This window comes from Streptopelia decaocto (assembly GCF_964273445.1).
Source record: "Streptopelia decaocto genome assembly, chromosome: 3".
NCBI lineage: Eukaryota > Metazoa > Chordata > Aves > Columbiformes > Columbidae > Streptopelia > Streptopelia decaocto.
In genome coordinates this window covers 72,514,174-72,537,270 of record NC_138656.1, presented here as the reverse complement: position 1 = coordinate 72,537,270, position 23,097 = coordinate 72,514,174, and the positions used below count along the sequence as shown (strand labels likewise).

The 23,097-nt window shown below is 39.3% G+C and overlaps 1 protein-coding gene across 1 annotated transcript in view; it reads left to right on the top strand.

The window, feature by feature from the left end:
- The first annotated feature begins 536 nt into the window (after positions 1-536).
- The window catches only part of SLC16A10 (solute carrier family 16 member 10), a 70,915-nt gene continuing 48,354 nt past the window's right edge, over positions 537-23,097 (top strand). The window contains exon 1 of the mRNA XM_082050106.1: positions 537-1,078. Coding sequence (XP_081906232.1) covers positions 703-1,078 — 376 coding nt within the window. The 5' untranslated portion in view covers positions 537-702. The remainder of the gene's footprint in view (positions 1,079-23,097) is intronic.

Here is a 23,097-nt window from a genome sequence, read left to right as displayed (position 1 = left end):
AGGGAAGTCTCAGAGTTTTCCCTCAGTTCACGGCTGCCCAGGGAGGGCGGCCGGAGAGGGACACGGCTGGGTGTAGCTGCCCCGTCTCACGGGGAACCAACTCCGTCTGGGAGCGGGGACAGGGGCTTGTTTACTGCTCTCCCCGCCGAGGCTGGCGAGGGCAGCGTGCGATACCTGTGTGTGAAGACTTGAGGCGCCCGCCTCCCGCTCCGCGCGAGCGGCGGCCGTTAACTGTTCAGTTCTAGCCTCGAGCACCACTCGCCCCCGCCCGTCCCCCCCGCTTCCCCTTCCTCGGGCGACGGCCAGGGACCGCGGCACGAGTGCTGATCGCCGCCGCCACTGACACGCCACGGCCCCGCCCCGCTGGAGAACAGGGCGGGGGGCGGGGGGGAAGAGGAGTGTGGCTGCACCTCCCTCCCCTCGCCCCCCCCGCCTCCCTCCCCTCAGCCAATCGGCGCAGAGAAAAGCCCTCGTGCCGCTAACGCCCCCACGGGAGCCCCCCTTTTAAAATAAAGCGGCGGCGGCGGGTCAACCCCTCGGCGCGCGCGGCGGAGAGAAAGGGGGTGCGTGTGTGGGCCGGCCGGGCGCGCGCGCGCAGGGACAGAGCGCTGCAGGATGCCCGCGGCTCCCGCCGCGAGGGGCTGAGGCGCGCGGCGGCCCGGAGGTCGCGAGGCGGCGCAAGGCGGGAGCGGCGCGCGGAGGATGGCGCCGGTGAGCGAGCAGCTGCCGCCGCAGGGCACGGGGGACCCCACCGCCGCCCCCCTGCCCGGCCCGCCGCCGGCGGCCGTGGTGGTAGAGCCGCGGCGGGAGAACGGCGGCGAGTGGTGCCCGGGGAGCGGCGGCGGTGCTGACAGCGGAGACCAGCCCCGGGCGGCGCCGGAGGCTGCCGGGAGCGCGGGCTGCCCCGGGAGTGAGGCGCCGGAGCCCCCCGAGGGCGGCTGGGGCTGGGTGGTGATGCTGGCCGCCATGTGGTGCAACGGCGCCGTTTTCGGCATCCAGAACTCGTGCGGGGTTCTCTTCGTCTCCATGCTCCACCTCTTTGGCGGCGGCGAGGATAAGCAGCTGGCGTTCAAAACAGGTGAGGGGCGACGAGGGAAGGGGTTGGGGTGTCTGCCAGCCCTTCCCGCCTTGGGCCTTCCCCGCCCGCAGCCCGGGCGGCGGTGGTGCCCCGGCCGGTAGCTCCCGCTGCCAGCGGTGCGGCTACTCCGGCTGCCGGTGTCCGTGCCCCGCGGGGCTGTCGGGACCGGCCCGCGACTGGGCCGGGGGGGCGCCGCTGCGGCCCGTCCTGCCGCTCTGTCCGTAGGCTGCCAGAGCCCTCGGGGCGAGCCGGAGGGCCGGGCCGGAGCCTGCCCTGCCGCAAGCACGTGGGGCTGGGCTGAGGGACTCGGAAATACTCGTTTGATCGAGGCGGAGAGGAGCTCCGCTCTGCTCCCTGCGAGCAGCCGTGCCCCGGAGACAGGGCTTGGGACAGCGAGCTCCTGAGGCGTGGGGGAGAAGCTGCAAGGAAGGAAGCAGGTGTGCTCTGGCTGCTTCCACTGGAGTGTTCATCGGCATCGGTCGGCGTGCATTGCAGGAAAAAATGCACGTCTTGATCCCAGGAAGTTTTATTCTCTTCCACCCACATTAGCCTGATGATTAGTCTAAATGATTAATTAACAGTGGGTTGTAGTGGCAGTTGCCCAAAACAGTATTTGATGTGCAGCTTTCTTGCTGTAACCAATATCCCCAAACTCACCAGTAAAGTTAATGATGTTTACTAGACTCTAAGGACACAACAGTGCTATTGCAATCAAATCTCTGCTGTTACTAATCTAAGTCATTCTAGTGCATAAGTGTCAATTAATTCAGAAGTGAGCATGTGTTATGTAAGTTCTTTGTGAAAAGTGTCTTGTGCTTTGACTTTGTAAGTTGAGAATATGCAGGTTCTGTCTCACAATAACAAAGAATTACTAGTCACAATAATTTATTGTAGTGAATGATAATAAACTTGGCATATTTTAAAGGTAGCTTACGTATTAAAATAGCAAACATTCTTTTTTTTTTTTTTTTACTAAAAAAAAGTTCCAGTTATGTAGCCCTGCAGAGGTGTAATCTTTCTAGGAAACTTTATCAGTACATAGTGGTGTTACAGATCTTTAAAAGAGTTTTGAAAATATTTATGTTTGAAGTGGAAGACCAAGGCAAGTGTGCACACTGAAGTGAGTAAGAAAGCTGTGGTGGAGCACTGACGTACTACTCTTCAGCTTTTGAGTTATTTGTGGTGATGTAGAAGGTGTTTTGCTCAGTGTTCTTGAGCTAGAAACATGGGGAACTATGTATGTGTACATGTCAGGTGTGGCAGTGCCTGCTTCACAGAAAGGACATGCACATCCAGAAGTAGGTGTCTGGGCTCCTTAGTCTGGACAGGAGAAAAATTAAGTTGGTCAGAGGAGGTGCTGTGAACATTTTTGTACTGACTTGGAAGCCTCTGGCCAGTCGGAAATGCAGAAATACATAGGTGGTTGGTGCTCTGTTCATAGTACAGAGGTGTGATTGCTTTTTCTGAGGATCTGGTTCTCCAGTAAAGATCTCTCAAAATAGTCCTCTTGTACTTAAAAAAAAAAAAAAGGTGACTTCTAGATCATGTTGCAGTAGTTGAAATAATCAATGAGTGGAGGATTGAAATTATTATCTTACCTTCCAGGAGGGTAATTGCACCACTGGTATTTGAGGTGAGATTGTGGGTGTGCTCCACCCATGTTTTTGAAAATTTACCAAAATGCTGACAAGAGTGGGGGATTAAAAAAAAAAAAGAATGTTGCTTATAGCCTAGTTGTTTTGCATCTTCCTTAGAAGAGTAGGAAGAGTTCAGAGCCCTGGATGCAGCAGGCACCTTCTGCATGAATTATTATTTTTTTTTTTTTAAATAAAGAAAGCTGCAGCTACATTTTGTTTTGCTCTGTCAGATGTGCTCTAGTATAAGTAATGCAGAAGACACTAGTTTCGCTTTTTTAAATCCAAATGGGTATAAGTCGGGGGAAGTTGCATAAGATGCCTTGCCTAGATGTCATGTGTGCATGTGAAGGAGGAGGACTGCAAATACAAAAGTGCCTCCTGTAAATAGCAGAACAGCAGATAAGATGGTGTTCTTCCTTTTAATACCCAAAAGTACCTTAATGAGTCTGGGCACTGAAAGGGCTAAGCAGCAGCTGTCAGACAGGACTCTTTGTTCCTTAATGTTGAACTTCTTTGCCTAGAAACTGTTTGTCTGCTATTTTTTATCTTGTTGAAGATAGGACCAAGGGTGAACTGAACTAAACAAATTCTGATACAATATTGAGCTTGCCATGAAGGGGAGCTACGACCAGAAATGACAAATTGCACTTAGTTTATCTCTTATTGAACACTGATGGATAAGCTGGCATGCTGTAGGAAGAAAAAGGGTGACTAATGTGATGAAGTCAGCTGGATTTTAGTGTTAGAGAAAACCCTATCCTGATCACTCCCACAATATTGATTATAGTATGTAATCTAGTTAGTCTCCTGTGTTCAAACTGATTGTGACTCAAAACTGGCAGTGGAAACTGAGTTTGAATCAGATGTAATTAATTTGAAAACTGGGATTTATAATGAAAGTTTTCTTGCTTTGGAATACAAAGTCTAATATTCTAATCCTTCAAAAAAACCCAAAAAGCAACAACAACAAAAAAACCCACAAAAACCACAAAAAAACCCAAGAACAACAAAACAAACAAACAAAAAACAAAAATAAACAACAACCAAACCTTTAAAATCTGTAATGCTGAATTTTTTTTTTTGAGAGGTGTGAAGATTCTAGTTGATCTCCCCTGGCACCCCAGGTGCCTGCAGAATCTTGCCAGACTACCACAGAATTCAACTTTTTAACTAAAGATTACTTGGCTTTTGCCAGAAGCATATGTGTTGCTAGAGGTTTTTGTGTGCATGTTTTTTTGGAACCAGATGGTAGTTGTCTCTTGCCTGGTGCTTTCTTCAAAAAAACAGGAATTAAGTAGACTACAGTACATGCTACTTTTGTTACCTCATAATAGATGAAAGGAGGATGCCTTTGTCAGGCAAAATAGGAAGGCATTAAGTAATCATAGTACATGCTTTTTTTGTTATTTTTAGTAGATGGATGGGTGGATATTTATCAGTATGAAAGATGAAATGGAAGGAGGCAGGAGAACGTAGTCAAGAAGTGACTCTGCCTTGCAGATAAGGAGTGGAAGGAACCAGAAGTACAGACAAGGCAGGAAAGCTGTCTCTAGAATGCAGCATCAGCACTGGATAAATGAGTAACTATAATTAACATTTTTGCAGAATTTAAGAGTGTTAATGGAAGAACTTGTACTGTGGGTTATAGAGAGTTCACAAATTTCTTCAAGGGGTGTGTGACTATAATTAATATTTTTAACGAATTTTTGGACTAGCATACAATATTTTGATATTCATATTAGTAAAAAGCTTGTTTCTTTGCCGATCTATTGCACTTTACAAACATTTCTATTGTTTCCTTGTGTAGCCACTTTTTTTGTTCAAATCTAATTGATTCACAAGTACAGAAGAGGAAAAGCCCCCAATGTAAGTCTAAAACTTCTAGAAAGATGTGCCTGAAGTCTCAGGAAACTACTCCATTCATTGTTTATAGTTCATTGTGTCTGAGGAACAAGTTGTGTGGAAAAACACAATGGCAATGAAATATGGGAGGCTCTTAGTCCTTGGAAATAGAGCAGGCCTAGTGGGCCTCTCGCATTCAAGTACAATTGTTGTTTGATTGTCCTTGAAGGGGAAAGATTGGGCCCCAGGGCCAGTTTGGGTTCTGGCAGGACAAGTACTTGGTTCCTCTCCCTGTTGGTGTTGGCAACAGAGGGAGGGATGTGGATCACTGAACCAGCCCTGGTGCTACCTCAGTTAGAGATCTGGCCTCTGAGCCCCATCTAGTCCCGTGTTGTGCTGGCTTGTTAATTTAATGGGACAGTTTGAAGTTGGAAATTTTTCCTTTACTCTTTCCTTGAATCTTTTGCTGTTTTACTGATATTTACTTCAGAGGTAAAAGCACCATCAACAGTTTTGGTATCCTTCAAGACCTTGTTCTGTACCTGTCCATCAGAACCACACTTTCATCTCTGATTCTATGGGATGTGGTTTCTGTTAAACCAGGAGGCTTGGCAAACTGGAATTGTGTCACATGGCTTATGAGAGAGTAGTTGACCCTTTTTTTTTTTAATAAATGTCAAGTTTGGAACACATAAGTTATCAGAGCACAAAACTGTAACATGTATGAGGTACAAGAAAGCACGCTACTGTGTCACAGTTTGGTCAGTAAGGGTTACATTGCAATGAAGGATGTAGTTCCACAGAAACTTGGACTGATGGATATTGGTGCTGCTGTAGTCTGCATTCCTTCCCACGTTTGTGTGGCCATTGAAATCGGACTGGCTGAAAAATAACTCAATTTAAAAGTAACGTTTCACTTTATTCAGCTGCAGTCATATTTTTGTGGTGTTTTGACCTGTCTTTGTGGTTATAAATATGTATGTAAATGAAGACTGTGGAGTAGTTGAAATTATGATAGGGTCAGACTGGAAAGTTGACAGTAGTTTCTTTAGTATGCTGTCTCTCTTTAGGACAGAATAATTGATACCAATGCAGTTTACACATACATGCCTCCAGCCCTGGAACATTTATCTTGTGCTCTTGATAACTAGTTTGCAGACTGATTAGCCTTGTGCCTGCTAGTTAGATTGTCCTTTTGTGTTCTTCTTGTTGGTATTCAGACTGGTTAGATCTCTTCCCATTCCAACTGCAGATAAACTTGTAACAAGTTGCTTAGTTAAAGAGAATAATCTTCCTAATGTGTCTAAAAGCTATTCTTCAATTTATTTTTGTGGACTGCTTTAGAGGCCATACTTTGATTTCACAAGGATGAAACATCTCTATAAAATACTAAAGATGATGGGCTATTACCACCACTCTGCATTAAATGCACATGCCTCAAGTTTTTGGAGCTTTTGTGTGCTGCCTTTCAGACAAAACTGTATCCTCTAAACCCTCCTTCAACCAAACCCACCTAAAACCTAAGTTTTTACTGTACTTTATTGATGAGGTAAATTGGATGAAAGCAAAATCCTGTTGAATGTCTTTCACAGTAATTTTGCTGTTAGTGTAATCTTATTGATAAAGGTTTTCTCATAAAGATGTTACATTGGTACAACACTAGAAAGCTATTATAAATGTTGTTTAGTGCCTGCCTGTAGCTATGCTAATCTAATTACATGCATCAAAGTAATGAAGGAGTTCTTGAACATGAGGTTAAAATAGTTTAAAACACCTTTAAAAAAATTAAGTTGAAGTCTTAAAATGAAACTTTTGGCTTATTTTTTGTTCATAAGAGAAATGCCTTGTTTGATGGTTCTTAAGATAGTGTTAAGGCTGACTGTTTTCCAGTCTCATCCTTAAATCTCAATTTCTGAAGGGTTTATGTAAAATTCTTTTGAGTGCTTTCATTTCTAATCTAAGTAAACAGTAGTATTGTGTAGTTAGAGTGTTCTGCAAATGGGTGAAGACTCCAACTTGGTTTGATTTCCAAGTAACAGAAGAAACTATTTTTGACTACGATTTTGAAGATAATTTATCTAGATGGTTTGCTGGTCTGTCATCTGCCATTTTGCTTTCAGACAAAGTGGCTTGTGACTGGTGTGTATGTGTGTATTTTTGTGTGTGCGCCTCCTTATGTCTTTTCCTTGGATAAATATTTCAAGTCTTAGCAGTTTTGTTCCATGTGGAACATTTTTTTCATACACTCAGTTAATATTATTTCTTTGATTGTCTCTGCTTCTATAACTTTCTGAAACATGGAGAAGAAATTTGCCGTGTGTCATCCCAAATGAGACTTTGCCATTTTATGGCATAACATGAAGTACTATGATGACATTATGCTATCTAGTTTGCATTATTTATGTAACCAAATGTTTTTCTAGCTGCTTTTTATTAGTACCTGCATTCAGTGGAGCTTAGTTGACTTTGAAGTTTTCCAGTGTGCATTGCTCTCTACTCTTCAACTTTGTTTAATTGGTCCCTGTAGTCTGTTCAATGTCAACTTATTTATCCATTTTGGCTACCATTCTTTGAGGTTCCTCAAATCCCTTCCTGATTTTTGAGTTGGACTAAACTCCTGTCTAAAGAGGCAGCTAGCAAAATGTGTGTGTTTATTAATAGACCCTCTTCTCAGTCTTAGGAAAATGTAGCAGTGCTTAGTGCTGTTTGCCTATCCATAATGATGATTTCTTCTTTTAACTTGTTCCTCTTTGCCTCCAGACACTTGAAGTTTCCTGATAATATTCAGTCTTTTTTTTTTTTTTTTCTCATGATTTGGTTTCTTTAGCCTCTTGAAGGAGTGTTGTTAAAGGCCAACTTGAAGTCTAAATATTATTCGTCTGTCTTCCTTTTATTCAGTTACTAATTTTGCATGCAGAAATGCAGTATACTGTTCTCAAACTATTATAGCATGATTTGTCTATTCTTTTAGCCAGTTTGAGATATTTCAGTAATTACAGGTAATAACAAAATAGTTAAGGTTTTAGACTCTCTGTTTGGAGCAATGTCTGCTAAAGCAGACTGCTGAGGACTTTGCCCAGTTGGGTTTAGACCACATCCAAGGATGGAGACTCCACAGCCTTTCTGGGGACAGGTGCTGGTGTTTGACCATCATTGCAGTAAATAGTTTTTTTTTACATGTAAATTAATTTAAATTAAATTCTCTGTACTTCAATTTGTGCCCATTGCCTCTTGTCAGAAAACAAGTGAGAAGAATTTGGCTTTTTTTTTTTTTAACTACTTCTCCTCAGGTATTTATGCATGCTTAAAAGATTCCCCCTCCCAGCATGTTCTTCCTAGGCTAACCAACCCCACCTTTCTTAGCCTCTCATCCTATGTTAGATGCTCCAATTCCTTGGTCTTTGCAGCCCTTTGCTGGATTCACAGTAATAAGTAGACTATCTGCTCGTCCCTCAGCATAACTGGGGTTTCAGACTCTTGAAGCTTCAGGGTCTTGGCGAAGATAAAGTCAATCTCTTTCTTGCCATCTCCGGTACTGTGCAGTGTGCTGACCTCCTACCACATTTTTGGCTATTGCTGTGCAAACTGCTGTGTCTGGCCATGCTATTGAAGCTGTATTCTAGGATAGCCCCTTTCATAATGTGAGGGTTCAACAGTCATATGAAGTTTAGTATTTAATGTTTTCTAGATTTTATAATGATATGACTCACTATTTGAAGAACCATATGCAGATAATCTTAACTGAGGAACTGAGTGGCAGTTCAGGTTTAGCTGCAGAGTTGTTATGCTCTTGAAAACTATCCTGTTCTGTTTTTCAATTACTCATTTCTAGATTTATGGCTTAATTTATTAATGCTCATAAAATATTTGGGAATTGGTCTAAGTATTTGATCAGTCACATTAAAACATCTTTAGTTTGCTAAATGTTAAGAAAATTTTGTAATTGGAACTCTATTTTCTAGCCTTTTACTTTAAAAACAAAAGTGTGTTTCAAAAATATTCAGTTTTCAGAAATACCTGTAAGTCTTATTCTGGATTTTTAAGACTTTTTTCCAAAATTTTACGTAATGTAACATAATTACAGGGAAGACAAAGCTTTGTTGGTCTGAATTATGAGTAACAACTTATAATAGAATCCTGCACCTCAAATATCATGCTTTGAAATGAGGACTGTTAATAAAATTTTAACTTAGATTGCTGTGTCTTGCTAAGGAAAATAAGGATTTTCAGTGAACAATGACCTATAATGCTTAGCAAGTAATTGCCCAGTTCAAAATTGCTTCTGCTCTGTGTACTGCAATGAAGCAGATGTACTGATTACTTACATCCAAGTTAAGGTAGTATTGATAATATCAGTGCTTTATCTTAGAATATTCATTGTGGCAGAAGGGGTAATATAGGTTCTTTCATATATATTCCATGTTTTTAAAAATCTTTTGTTTTGTGAACACACAGTTAATGCAGCCTTAGTCTACTGCAGTTTAACCTTCAGCAAATATGTACAGAAAGGATAATTCTATGAGGAAACATTCCCTTGTGATCTTGCATTCTGTTTTACTTCCTGAAATCTAATTTATTACAATACTACCAGCTCTGGTTTATATCCAGCCATTAATTTTCATGGGAACTGGCTAGGAATGACTTGTTCTAATAGCTAAGTTAGAGTAGCAGCCCTCTAGCAAGGATGGGACCAATTTAAAAATCATCAGTGTTAGTTCCCAGACACAGGAAGGGATTACTGGCATACTGAGCCCAAACTCATTATCAGCAGCATGTCTATAAGCCCATGGAACAGTCTCCTTTAGGTGGTGTGGTTGTACTTTGATTGCAAATTGTAAAGCAACTTTCTTGTTGCCTTTTCGCTGTAATAAGGAGAAATAGTGAATACTTTGGCTATCTGTCTACTGCTGTGTGCTTTGTTCAGCAAAGCTGTACTTGATGTGTATGTTTAAAGTACCTCAATAGTTTTTTATTTTGCATTTTTAAGAACATAGATGTATGAGGAATAATAAGTCATTTTAAATATACGAGCTGTTAATTTAAGTTGCTTAATCTCTATCGTCCTGTCGCAGATGACTTATAAAATGGGTGGTAAGGATTGCACTCTATTTTATCAATGCTGTAATTCTGAGCAAGGATAAAACACTGTGGCAGAATGTCCTAAATGAACTGTGATCTTTAAGCTTTCTGCTTCTGCAGTCTGGAAGGAATGAACAGTCCTTTATTTCTGAAACAAAACCACAGCTTTAACAGTTGCAAGTTCATAACATGATGACCAGGAACAGTGTTCTTGTGTGCAAGGTAAGAAAGCTGCTCGTTTTTGCAAACAAAAAAAAGTCTTAAGTATAACACCAAAAAGGGATTTTTCTAATTGGAGAAGTCCTAGTTTGGGTTCCTAGTATGTTGCATTGAATGCTTAAGAGACAAATAATTCAAGAAGAAAATATAATGTTAGAATTTATTAAAAAGTGATCCTTAGTGAATGCTGAGATGGCCCATATCTTTGGAGGATTTTGTCTGTGCTGTCTGTGGTATTTGCACTCCAGAGCACCCAGTTGTCCTTGGACTGACTACAGTGACTGTGTCTTCTTCACTTATTGGATACAGACATGTATTATCCAGATGCCTCTTAAGGAGCTGTTTAGTTTGCTCCAGACTAGAGTCTGGATGGCAGCTAAGCAGTGTACAGAATGAGCAGCTGAACAACAAGGACACAGGTGTAAAACTGAAACCAATTTGGTTTGCACAAGGAGGCCTGTATCTCCTACCAAAATCATCAGAAGTACTGAGTGTTCTTTGGCCCCATGGCCAGGGTTTACTTGAACAGTAACCTGATCCTGTATTATAATTAAACACGCTGGAGAACATGCTGGGATTGGAATAATCTCAATGGGTTACATGGGTGAGACTGAAAGCCTACTAATTTGTCAGTTTACTTTGTGTTTAGTCCATATTATAATAGTTTGAGTAGTTTGAAATGGTTATTATCAGCTGCTATATAATGCTGCTTTTTGCTTTTTTTTTTTTTTTTTGAGAGGAAAGGAGGTGTGGTAGTGGTGCTTTACCTGGAGATGCTACTAACCTCTGAGCAAGTGAGACTGAAATCAAGAACCTGAACTGTGGTGCATATTTTGGACATGTGTCTGCGGTATGTGTCATGGTTCAGAATAACAACCTTCTTGGAAGGTTGGTGTAGTGTTAGGTAATATTTTTTCAAATCTTGAGTGTACAATTTAATGATGACTTTTGGGTTCTCCTTCAATTCATTTGCAGAAGTACTGCCTGTGGTGCCTTGAGTTCATTGTCATGTGTGTGACAAAACTGAAGGGGTATGTACTTTAAAGAAAGCCTCTTTGGCACATAAAGTCAAATTTGAAATTGCCCTTTCTTTTATACCTTCAAGTCATTTCCTACCTTTGAAATATTTATGTAGCTTAGGCTCTTCAAAACCCGACATTGCATTCCAAACTTCAAAGAACTTAGAACTCTCAAGTCATAATGTCTGACACTGCTGGGTGCACACAGTCATCTAGAAAATTAAATCAACACTAGGAAGTTTTCTGGAAGCTTAAACAAAATGTGCAAGCTTGAGGTGTGTTTTCTAATCCTATCAGAGTAACCCCGTTTCTTACAAATTGAAGCATGGAGCATTAACAGACTTTTATACCTCTGTACATATCAAAGTCTTTTGTTCATAGTGTGGCAGTTTAATGAACATTTAGTTTCATGCAGTGAAATCACTGACCCTTGCAAGTATGTGTAGGGGGACAGGGACAGAACTGGGTAGCTTAGTGGTAAGGCTGGACTGGAGCTGCACAAAACCAGGATGGACAACATTTGTCTTTGCATGCACTGTCAGAAGTTGAGTCAGCATGACCCAACTCTGGTATTCTGGATATTTATTGCTTTTTCTAATATTAGGCAAAGAAAATACTACGTTGCATGCAATTCATGCTACCTCAGAGCTGTAAACCTGATTTACTTATATAAATATGGTGAAGAAATGTGACAAAATGCTTTTGTAAGCTTATAATTTTGAATAGTGTTAATCCTGCAATTAACAATGTTTAGTGTATTTCTTTTTAGACAGTATTAATCTCTTGTGCATGTGGTATAATACATTTACTTTACTATTAAGGGATGTTATATGACACATGTTCAGTCTCTACATCAAGGTCCATGACAAAACAACAACATACTGTATTAATTTTTTTTAGCTGAGCATCTATTATTTCAACAGTTGGTCAAAATATTTTAAAATGTTTTGTAAATAGCCTAATTGTATTTATTAAAGATAATTTTATTGGGAAAATACAGGTAGGGAGAGGCAGGTACTGTACAAAGTACTCTGCTGCTTGTTCTTGGGGATAGGGTCCTGGCTTCCTCTGAGCAACTGATCTTTCTTTTCTGTTTGAGATATCACACCTACCAGTCTTCCAGGTGCATGTTTTCCTGATCAGGACAGATAAGTGTGATGCTATAAAGAGTAAATTTAACAGCCAGGTGAAAAAATGTGACATGTCTTTAAGACTGCCTACAACTGGACCTGTGTGGTTGTTCTGAAGTTTCAAACTAAAAGTATGTAGATTCTTAATGTGAGAGTGTTCCTGTAGGTTTCAAGTTAAGGATCAGAATGAAAAGGATACAAAGTTAACTTCAAGATGAAAATTTGCTGCAAGTTTTATATTACCTTTTGAAGGTGATAAATCTTAGCACTTCTCACATCTTTTTATTTATAAGCAGTGTGGATTCTGTGGAAACTGAGTGGTAGTTCTTTGGGATAGCAACTCAGCTTGAGAGATTGCTGGTCAGTGTCTACTGTGAAGAAGGTGTTGGTATTACAACGAGTGTTCTTAAAATGGAAAGGCTTTCATTGTATTTATCAAGACATTGTTTTTAAAAAAAGAGCTCTGCTTTTCTTGAGCTTTTGCAGAGTTCTGTAGACCACTGCACAAACTGTTTTGTAATCCTCTTCAATATACTTATTTCTGTTTTTCTGGAAGAGAACAATTTCTGTGACTGAGATTATACAGCTTGGTCAGGCTTAAAACCTGGTGACTGTTTTTCTTTTGTCTAAAAAACTAAAATCTGAAATAGAGGAGGCTCAATGGACTTTAACAGGTAATTAAGAGCAGTGGTCTTAGAAATGACTACTAACAGTAATGTAGACAAGGTGACTTGTTTATGAATCTCTGGCTGGTGTGATTGTAGCTGATTCTTCTCAGATGTATTGATTCTTCTCAGAAATTAAGTAAATCATGCTGCTTTTTCTTATAAGACATTAAGCACTAGATTCTGTCCACACAATTTTTAGCACTTTTTCCTGTGTTATAAACCAGTGATGATTCTGACAAAATACATGTTAGTATAATTAAGAATCAGTCCTGGTAATATTTCCTGTTCTGGACCTAAAATGTATCTTTGACTTCTGCTCTGTATCCTGCTTAATAGATAAGTAACATGCTGTTAATTTTATATGTATATGACCAAAGCCCACAGACTCTTGAACGAGAGGAGAGGGAGATGTTGGCCTCTAACCATCCACTGTATCTTAAATATACCTTGCCTTTTTCCTAACAAGATACAGGCCTTCACTGCTTAATATATTTTTTTTTTTTTTAGCAAAGGCCATGTGTATGCTTAGTAATGCAAGGTTTTTCATCAGTTTGTAAGATCTAACTTAACTTTAAATTTCTGGATAGAAGAATCATAAGGGTTTATGGTTTTATCTCATTTATGCTGTTACCACCAGAAATACCTCGTCTCTGTGCACAACTCAGAGCTTGGGAGTGTGATCAATTAATTTAGAGGTAATCTTACAACTAAGTGTGAAACTGCATAATTAGTAAAATTCATTTTCTCGAATAAGTGCCTGTAGTGGCCAACCTTTTAGTGAAGTGTTGAGTGTCGCTTTGGATAACACAGACACTGAGGAGTGGGATTAAAGGTTTGTGGCTGAGGGAGGACATGGACATTTGATGGGAATCTCAGAGGTGGTTAGAGAATGGCTTAGAAGTGTTTACACAAAGATAGTTGAAATGAGGGGAGTTTGGGACCAGTGTAGATGCAGAGGGAGGAAGAAGGAGCCTCCCCCAGTTGTCAGAGCTGCTGAAGAAGAGATCAAAGGTAAAACTAATCTGCTTTTATTTTAAAGGTATGATGTGTTTTGTGTAGCTACTCTCTAGTGAAAATGCTACATCCGCACAGATTTATTTTCTTGATTATATAAGATCTTATCTTCCAAATTGACTTGTACTGCTTCTGATTAGAGCCATGCTTTGCTGTTAACACTGTCATTTGTTATAGCAGTTACTTTCTTTGCTCTCTCTGTTTTTTATGAAGTAACTTCCTAATTCCAAAGTCTTCTTCTATGTGCAATTGGTTTGGCTTAGACAAGGCACAGGTCCTTGGAAATTCCATAAGTAATGAGTTTCAGTTTAGTAAGACAAGGATATAACAAATGGTTTGTGATAGCAGTACCAAAGAATTTTAGAGCTAGTCTGTTCATATGGTTGCCTCCAATGAAAGGAGTATGTTTGAAATTATTTTAGTTACATTTTTGCCCTCAGTAGTTATTTCTGGCATGTGCTAAAATCATAAATAGGTAAACTATATATAGTTGTTCCTCTCCTTACCTTTTTTTCCTATTTTTATCTGGGTCACTGTGGGACTGTTGAAGCAAGTGTGATGGTTGGAGTGTTTTTTGTGTTCTGAATGGCATGATATATACTGAGGTGCAACGCAGCCTTCCTAAATGACACTGGTGCCGGTCACACTGGATCAGTAATGTACATTTTGCTTTTATTGGTGTTTTTTCTTTTGTCTTGCGCTGCTTCTCTGTTTTGCTGCACTGGAATGCTGGGTGACATGGGCATTTTCAGCCAGTGATGCAAAATATGCAGAAGTGATGTTATACCAGGAGAGAACTGGCAAGGTGTAGATTATAGTAGAATGAGATGTAGTCAGCACATTCAGTGGAGTCTGGAGAGTAACTCAGCTGGCCAGATGCAGACTTCAACTTTAGGGTGGGCTGAAACTGCAGTCTACCCTGGCTGAGTTGATTAGTTCTCTGCTGACTCTAGTGGGAGCTTTGACTCCTCACTCATACATCTACACTTGGGTGCTTTAACATGGAAGCTGACTCCAACTCCAGGTGTCCTGTTTTGACCCCAAGCGCTTCATTTTTGTTGATGAGCACAAGACAAAAAATTGTCATACCCTTGTGAGTACCTGCTACATCTGTAGTGTCTTCACTCTTAACAGTATGCACACTCCAACATGCACATTAGTGCCTGCTAGTTAGAGATCATATTTACAAACCCAGTTGGTTGGATCTTTAGGGGTTTTATTGTCAAAGGTGCCTTTTTGAAGGTTTATCAGAGCCTGATAAGATCAGTACAGAAAACAATTCCCTATAGAACTGTTTGCTCTGATGTATGTAGTTACTAGTTTAGCTGTATTTGCAGAACTGTCTTCTTTGATGTATGAGCTTCAACCTCTAATTGCTCTAGAATTTTTCATGTGCATATGGAAAACAGGCTGAGTTCCTGTGGCCAGTGCTTTTGTATGATTTTGTTCCTCAGAAGTAAAGGTAAATTCATGTTTTTGTTGGAATGCTTAAATTCATTTATGTAGCTCCCAACACTTGGACTATAATTTCAGGTGCTGTTATTTTCAGCCATTTGCAAATATGAGGTGGTTATAGGCAGCCTTTCCAGGAATGATTGTGGCCAGTGGTTTGATGTGTGAAGCTAATCTACACAGAAGAAAAATCAATGTGAATACATGAAGAAATATGAAGTAGTTTACCAGCCAACATTGATAGACTTCTAAGGCGTGTTCTCAGAGGCAAGATATAGCTGCTCAGTGTGACTTTTTTTTCCCCTCTGTAAACCTTTCTGTTTCCAATTTTGATCTTGGCAGGATTACAGAGCCACTGGCATACATAGAGGACAGACAGTGCCAGTCAGTTATGTCCTGTCTCTGGGAGAGGGAATTCATGCTGAGCTCCACATTTGTTAGGAGGTGGAAACTGAAAATTGCTTCCTCTCTGAAACAGTGCGTTTCTCCTCTGAAAGTTGTCATGGCAGGGCAGAAGACTTTGCCAAAGTATCTGGGAGATGCCAGTTAGTACGTGCCAGTCAACTTTAAAAAAAAAAAAGAAATAAATTAAAGTGTTGGCTGGACTAATATGCTATTTGAGACTTTTGGTCATGTGTTAATTATATCTTATGAAGATAACCAAATACTTGTAAACAAAGTTCGGAGTCTTTTTAGGAGGCAACTGTCTGAGAAGTAAATTACCTGACTAGGATTTAACTGGATATAAGCAAATACAAATGGGAGCATTCTGGTAGTTTTTCTTATTCTAAGGAAAACACTTAAGAAAACATTGTAGAAAATATAACTTGAAAGCATTCAGCTGTAACATAGAATTTGTAGATACTTTTGGGTTATGTTGTTATGATAGGTTAGATAGAACAATAATTGAAAAACTGAATCTGAAAGCCTAGATGTCATGTATGCTGATCTCTTGAGGTAAAAAGTCCTGACTATGTTTACACTGGGACTCACTTTTTTGTATGCTTGAATATATGTTATGTGTTAAAATACTTCTGTTTTGGTTTTTTTTTTTTTATCATTTAACTTGAGCATACTACTTTTTTTTTTGTTGTTGTTGTGTAATGCTTTCAGTTTCTCTGAAAATAGGCCAGTTGCTATGAAAATAGATTGCTGGAATAGCATGCTGCCTGGTTTTGGCTTAAACAGGTGTGTAAGCAGCCAGTGGCACTCAAGGATCTACATGCAAATAAAGGGCCACTTCTTTCTTAACATTTGTCTGTAGAGGGACAGTGCTTCCCTATTTAAAATTATTTTTAAGAGTATTTTAGCTTTTTTCATTCTGAAATTGTTCATTTTTTCCCCTTATGTCAGAATGTTATCTAGACAGGTCATCTCAAGATTTTTTGTTTTTCAGATCTTCAGCAGCAAGACTTGCTGTATGTGTCAGCTGCCGTTACTTTACTGATATATGTTGCTGTTATGAAGCACTGGTTTCTACAATTTCTTTAGCTGAGTGTTTTGCAACTGTTTGTTTTTCTGAGCTCTGAAACCAGAGAAGAAATGCAGGAAAATGGAATTACTCATTATCTTACTTAGTTTTACTATTATTCTTATTACTTTTATGTTCCTCATATGAAATGAGGTAAAACATTCTCCATTTTCAATTGGAAAGAGGGCAAGGTAAAAGTGACACTTAATCCAATTAATGTATTTTCCTGCTCTGATTCATTGTGATGACTTTGAGTATGTGGTAGTAACCGAGCATGAACTGCTTAAAGTCACAGAAATTAAACCCCATTATTTCTGCTCATTGAAGGGAATAAATTAATTACTGGACACTAATCTTTAGGTAATTGCTCACTGAGCAGGAGATCTTAGGTCTTAAAGAAATTAGTTTTGTAAGTTTATAGAACTGTCAGAACTAGTGAATTATTTTAAAAGGTTAACTATAAATGAACACATGCTGAGCTTTCATTTTTACATGCGTAACTATTGCAGTTGAACCTTGCAGCATATGTAGTATGTGGTGATAGATATCTTTCCCCTTAAGAGTTTTTAGTATAGCTTATCAAGTGCAGTTTAAGCTGGAATTTGTGTCACTGTTTCTGGCAGTACAGAGGTAGGACATTTGTAGATAAGACAGAGTATATATTGCTGTTTTGAATGACCAAATTTTGGGTTTGAAATAACTCTTACTCATTTTGGGTTGGTTTTCTAAATTGGACATAGAGGAAGGCAGGTGTGCTAGACAGTCTACCCTGTAGCATTGCATTACACATGTAATTTTCCTGCTTCTCCTTTATTCTACATAACATAGGCAGGTTAGCCCTCGGATTCCTTTTTGTTCTTGATAACTGGGTGGACTTGTGATTTATGTCTGTAGGGTACTGGTATTTGAAAGTCAGGCCCCTTGGTCATCACTACTTTGCCTTTGGAGGACAGCCTGAAAGAGGGTGTTACGAGTTATTTACAGCTGCTAGTCAGTAGCCTTAGGCCACCCTTTTTGCTTTGACCTCACTGGAGTATTTTACTTTGTGTAGGAACAGACTTTCTCCCTCACACATACATCTGGAAACATTGCGGGCCCCAAAGCTCGAATCTACCAAAAAAATTACTGTATCAGAATAGTGCCTGTTAGCTTCTTTTCAACATCTTATATTTGTGAGGTAACTAAGGGGTAATTTAAATGGTTTCTGGATCTTTCTGACCTGATGGGTACTTTCTGTCTCTGTAGATTGTTGCTATGGGTAGTTTATGCATTTTTTTTTTTTTTTAAGGCTACAAAATCTAGATTTGCCTATGTCAAATTCCTATTCTGCAGCTGGTCTTTACAAATTACAGGATATACTCCTGATTCTCTTACACTATATATCACAACATTTACTACATTATATCTTTGATCAAAATTCCACAGGGATTCTAGCAAAGGGATAACAATATCCTGGTTAACAGAAATGAAATACTCTGATTGGAAGCAATTGTTCCATGAAGCATAATTCTGCCTGTCAATGAGAACCAGACTTCTTTCCTGTAGACAGTCTTTTCATTGTGGAATATCTGCTTGAAATTTTTTCAATTTAAAGTAGGCTTTATTTAATCTCCTTCCATTTATTTTAATTTCTGTCAAAATATCAAGAAATAGCAGACCTACCGTATAACTACACTATTATTAATATTCTGTAAGGACAAAGTGATCTCAGTAAGTCATACTTGACTTATATTTAGAGTTGTCACAGAATTTCATACTAATACTGTTGTGAATTTCTATTCAGAGTGCTTTTTTTAAATAATAGGGAAAAACATTGAATCTTTGGACTTAATCTGGTTAAATTTGTGTATCAAGAAATCAAATACTTCTGTGCCCCTAAAGATTGAAGCGATATCCTCTGCAGCCTTCAATACATTCTAGTTACATGTATGCCATCATGTTGGAGGTAGCTCTAGCTATGCTTTTGAGATTGCTTTTCTTAGACCTAGCCATAGTCAGACCCTCAGCTGAGTGGATCGGTTTTACAGCTGTTCTTAGCACACCAAGAAAGGGGTGGTGGTGGTGTGTATGCATATAACCTGTCTCTGGAGAGGAAAATAACAAGCATTTGTACTCCCTCCACTCTGGGAGGAAAGGTTGCTAAGGGTTCTGCATAACTCTCAAAGGCTATTGGGAATGATTGCTTCTTAGCACCCCTCCACCTTCAGACATCTACAGGCTGGGAACAGTGGAGATAAAAGGTAGTTGCTGCAAATAATGTGTTCTTAACACATGAACAGAAAACAACATTTCCTTTTGCACAGGTGAACTTCAGTTTCTGAATGCACACACGTACTCAGTTTTAGGAAAGAATAAAAGCAGAATCAAACACAACCTGCTGTTTTCAGGTTTGTTTCTTTCATGGCACAGCTCCAGTGTTTTGGTCATAAAACCTGTACACAGTGGAAATGCATTTATTAAGGGAAAGAGGTCAATATTATATGTGTTTGTCATTACAGATCTGAATTTTGATAGCAACATTGATTAGAGTAATAAAATTAAATTATTCTAGAGTTATTTGAATAGGCTGATATAAAATGCAGAGGTATGCGATTTCAGACTTATGGGTGTCCTGGATGGGTACTATGCACATGCAGTTGTCATGTGCAAACCAGAAAATGGCTTATTCTTGGCATTTTTCAGTAGCCAGGGGTGTTGTACTGTGCACAGCTTATCAGAAACAGTAAATGGAAGTGTTAGTTTTTTCCCCAGTGTTGTCCTTGAGTTTGTAAGTACTTCAGTGTTTTGCTTTCTTGGACTTCTGCTAATAGAAATTTACTTGATTTTGTATTTCCTAATGTCTTTATTGCTAATTTGGAGTTAATTAGTAGTGCTTTATATATTTCTTGAACACTTGAAAGTTAGATCTAAACCCAGATAGTTCAACTTCTGAGTTTTACGAAGAAGTTTGAGTATGCAAAAGAAGCTTATTTTGGCTTGTCTTCATCATGCTTTTCTTAAATTTCCAGCCCTATAACTAGATATTTTGTCCTGACTGTTAACATGTCCTATACTTTTTTCTGCATAACTTCAGGGATAAGGAATTCTACTAAATATAAAAATAACTTATTATACCTAGCTGTTAATGATATTAACAAATCAGTGCTAGTTCTGTGACTGTTTTGGATTACTGTGCAAGACAGAAGTCAGATTCCTTAGAACTTCTGTTCACATGGTCTTGGGCTTCCAAGTCTTTAGCTGTTAAAATGCTTGAGTTAAAATTTGTTCTCATCTGGACTTCAACTTCTGAATGCAAACTGAGAACCATGGCATCATAAGAGGCAGTCATAGCTTTTATTTTAGGCATGAATGGTTGCATACATTCCTAACATGTGATTTACTTTTTTTGAGATTTGAATTGTCACTGAGTGGTTAAATTGTCAGTGAGCTCAGTGGCATGACTATGGTTGAGAAAACAAACAATCTTGGTATTAAACCTGATCATAAAGCTTTTTGAACAATTGAGTTTAACTTATTGTATTTTTAAAGTAGCATCTTCAGTGATATAATAAATCTTCCAAAGAGAATCAGGAGCTGCTGACATAAATATGTAAATCAACTCTGTAATTGTCTCATTAATTTGATGATTAAAATTGATGTTTTATTTACAGTTACCAGCTTAAGCTAGTCAGGAACAAACCTTTATGGTGAACTAAGGAAAGTTTTACTTAACAACAACAACAACCATGTTTTTTTGATATTTCAGTTGTTCTCTTGTTTGTATTTAGTAGCTGTGGACAAGAGAATCTCATTGCATAAAAGCATTCCAGAACCTCAATTTATAATGATGTGCTTGCACAGACATGCAAGAAAGATCTATGACCTTTCAAGTGTCCTGGCAGTAGATTTTAGAGGAAATAGCCCTGCTTGTGAAACTCTTCTAGTTGTGGTGCCTGTATTCCTAGAATCATAGAATAATTAAGGCTGGATAGAATCTCTGGCCTTGTTCAACCCCCTGTTCAGAGCAAGTTCAGTCGGATCAGATTACTCAGAGCCCCATCCAGTCAAGTTCAGATAGTCTGCTGTTGCTCTGCGTAACATGTTCCAATGTTTGCCCTTGTAGTGAAAAATCCCATGTTCTATTGTCAACCTATGGTGCTGTAGCTGTGCACCTTTGAACAGTGTGTTTCTGTTTCCTGTATGTCTTTTAAGTAGTTGTAGACAGCAAGATCTGTGCTGCTTCTGCCTCCCAAGCCTTTTCTTAAGGCTGAACAAACCAAATTTTCCAAGTCTTTCCTCCTGTATTACGTGCCCCAGCCCTCAGTCATCTTGGTGGCCTTGTCCTGCACTCAATGCTCTCTGTAAATTTCTGTCTCTTGCTCTGGGTAGCAGAAAACTCAGTGCATCTCCGGATACAGCCTTATGTAAGTGGAATGCCCATGTCCCTCAGCCTGCTGGCAATGCTCCTGCTAATGCAACCTGGAACACAAAAGCAGTCAGTTTTTGTTGCTGAAGAGCACACTGCTGACTCAGATTCAGCTTGTGTCCATGTCTCTCATGTCCCTTTCTGCAAATTTGCTTTCTAAGCAATTGACCTGCAGCCTAGACTGGCTTCTGTTGTTTTTTCATCCCAGGTGCTGGACTTTGCTTTCTTTGAATTCCTTCTTGTTCCTGCTGGCACACTTCCCAGCATGTTGAGGTTCCTGCACATAGTAGCTGTGTCCTTCAGCATATCAGTCACTCCTTCCGATGTGGTGTTGTCCGGACTTGGTGCATGTGACGTCTTTATTTTCATCTGTTACTTCTTTTAAATCCAGGTGTATGGCTTTAATGGTTAACTTCAAATTATTATGTTAATAAGTTATTCATCGTCATTAAGGCTATAACACTATGTATTGCACAATTGTGTATCATGCATGAGCAAATAGAATTACATAAAAATAATAGGTCATGCTTCAAACTGATCTAAGCCAGTGTTCTGTATCCAATAATAGTAACCAATGCTTAAAAAGTAGTCCTTCCTGTTATATACCTTCTTCCCTTCAAAAAGTCAGTGGGTTTTAGACCTGGGAAGTCAGAGACCCTATATCAGTTGCTTCTTGTAAAGTCAGCTAATACCTGTGGCCTTCAGAATGCTCAGTTGTACAGGATGCACAGTTGAATTTATTTTTTAACATAATTCACACTTCCTTACATTCTAAATGTGCTTTCTGATAACTTTAGGAGTCCCATCCCATTTTTGTTTTTACGAGAAGTGAAAAAACCCCTTCTCCCTCTTATTTTATCCATATATATATAATCTCTCTAAAAACAAACACCACCCCCCAAAAAATCCCCGTTAAATTCCCCCCCCAAATAAACAAACAAACAAAAAACCCAAAACCAACCAAACAAAAACTAAAACCAAATCCGAAACAAAGAAACCCCAAACACCCAAACCCCACAACCAAACAAAACAAAAATCCACCATCACCTGCAGTCACCTGAGTTCTTTTCTAAGAGGAGTTTTGTCATTTTAGCCCTTCTCCCTTTTCCAGGTGATTTGTTAATATTGCCAAACAAGGAGACTTAATATGGATTCTTTCTGGATGTGTCTGGTAACTGCTCTCTGTATGCTAATTGACTTATTCTTGTTTCCTTTAGACAGTTTATTCATACCTCTGAGAGCTTTTTCCTCTTGTCCAATGAAACTTTGTTTTTCTAAGGATCTTTTGTGATGGATGAACCTTTTGTTGAAAGCTTCAAGAAGTTCTAAGCAATTAACATTAAACTTACTCTGAGTGGCATGTTTAGTTTAGCATATCCAGATAATTCTCTAAGTGATTCTATCTAAACACTGTTTATTTAAATCTTTATTCAAAAGATGCTTAATCAGAATTCATGATTGCCTGATGAATGGTAAGTATTTAAAGCTGCCTTTAGGTATACAAAAGCTCATGATATTCAGCTGTTTTGAAAAGGCCTTGCATCAGAGGAGGTGACCTCTTTATTATGGTGAAGAAATACTTCTGTTTTGTTTTAGTGCTTTCTAGAATAAAATTTAAATGAGGCGGGGGAGAACCCTCCTTAAAAAAACCCTGGAAAAACCTTGTAAAAGAATAAGAACTTAAAAGAAAAAGTGCAAGTTTTATTCTACTTTCTTAAAATGTAGAAATGCAGAAAGCATACTTAAAATCACATTTCTTGAATTGTTTACTGAAGTGCCTTCTATAGAGGTTTAGTTTTTAAAACAGTTCCTAGCTGTATCTCTGCCATGCAAAAATGCTGTGAGGTTTTTTTTTTTTTGAAGAATAAAAAGGTTGTTTTTTTTTTTTTTTTTAACAATACCTTTATTGTATCTGGTTATGTTAAAGCTATGAAAAGGTTGTGTTCTTCATGAAGCTCCTACCAGCCTGCACCTAGAAGGATATTTAGTTCTTATTGTTAGGAAAACTTTTATTTATGGTCACCAATATTGAAATGTGTGGCATCATCTGTTTGCCTTGGTGGGACTATGTGAAGTTATTCTT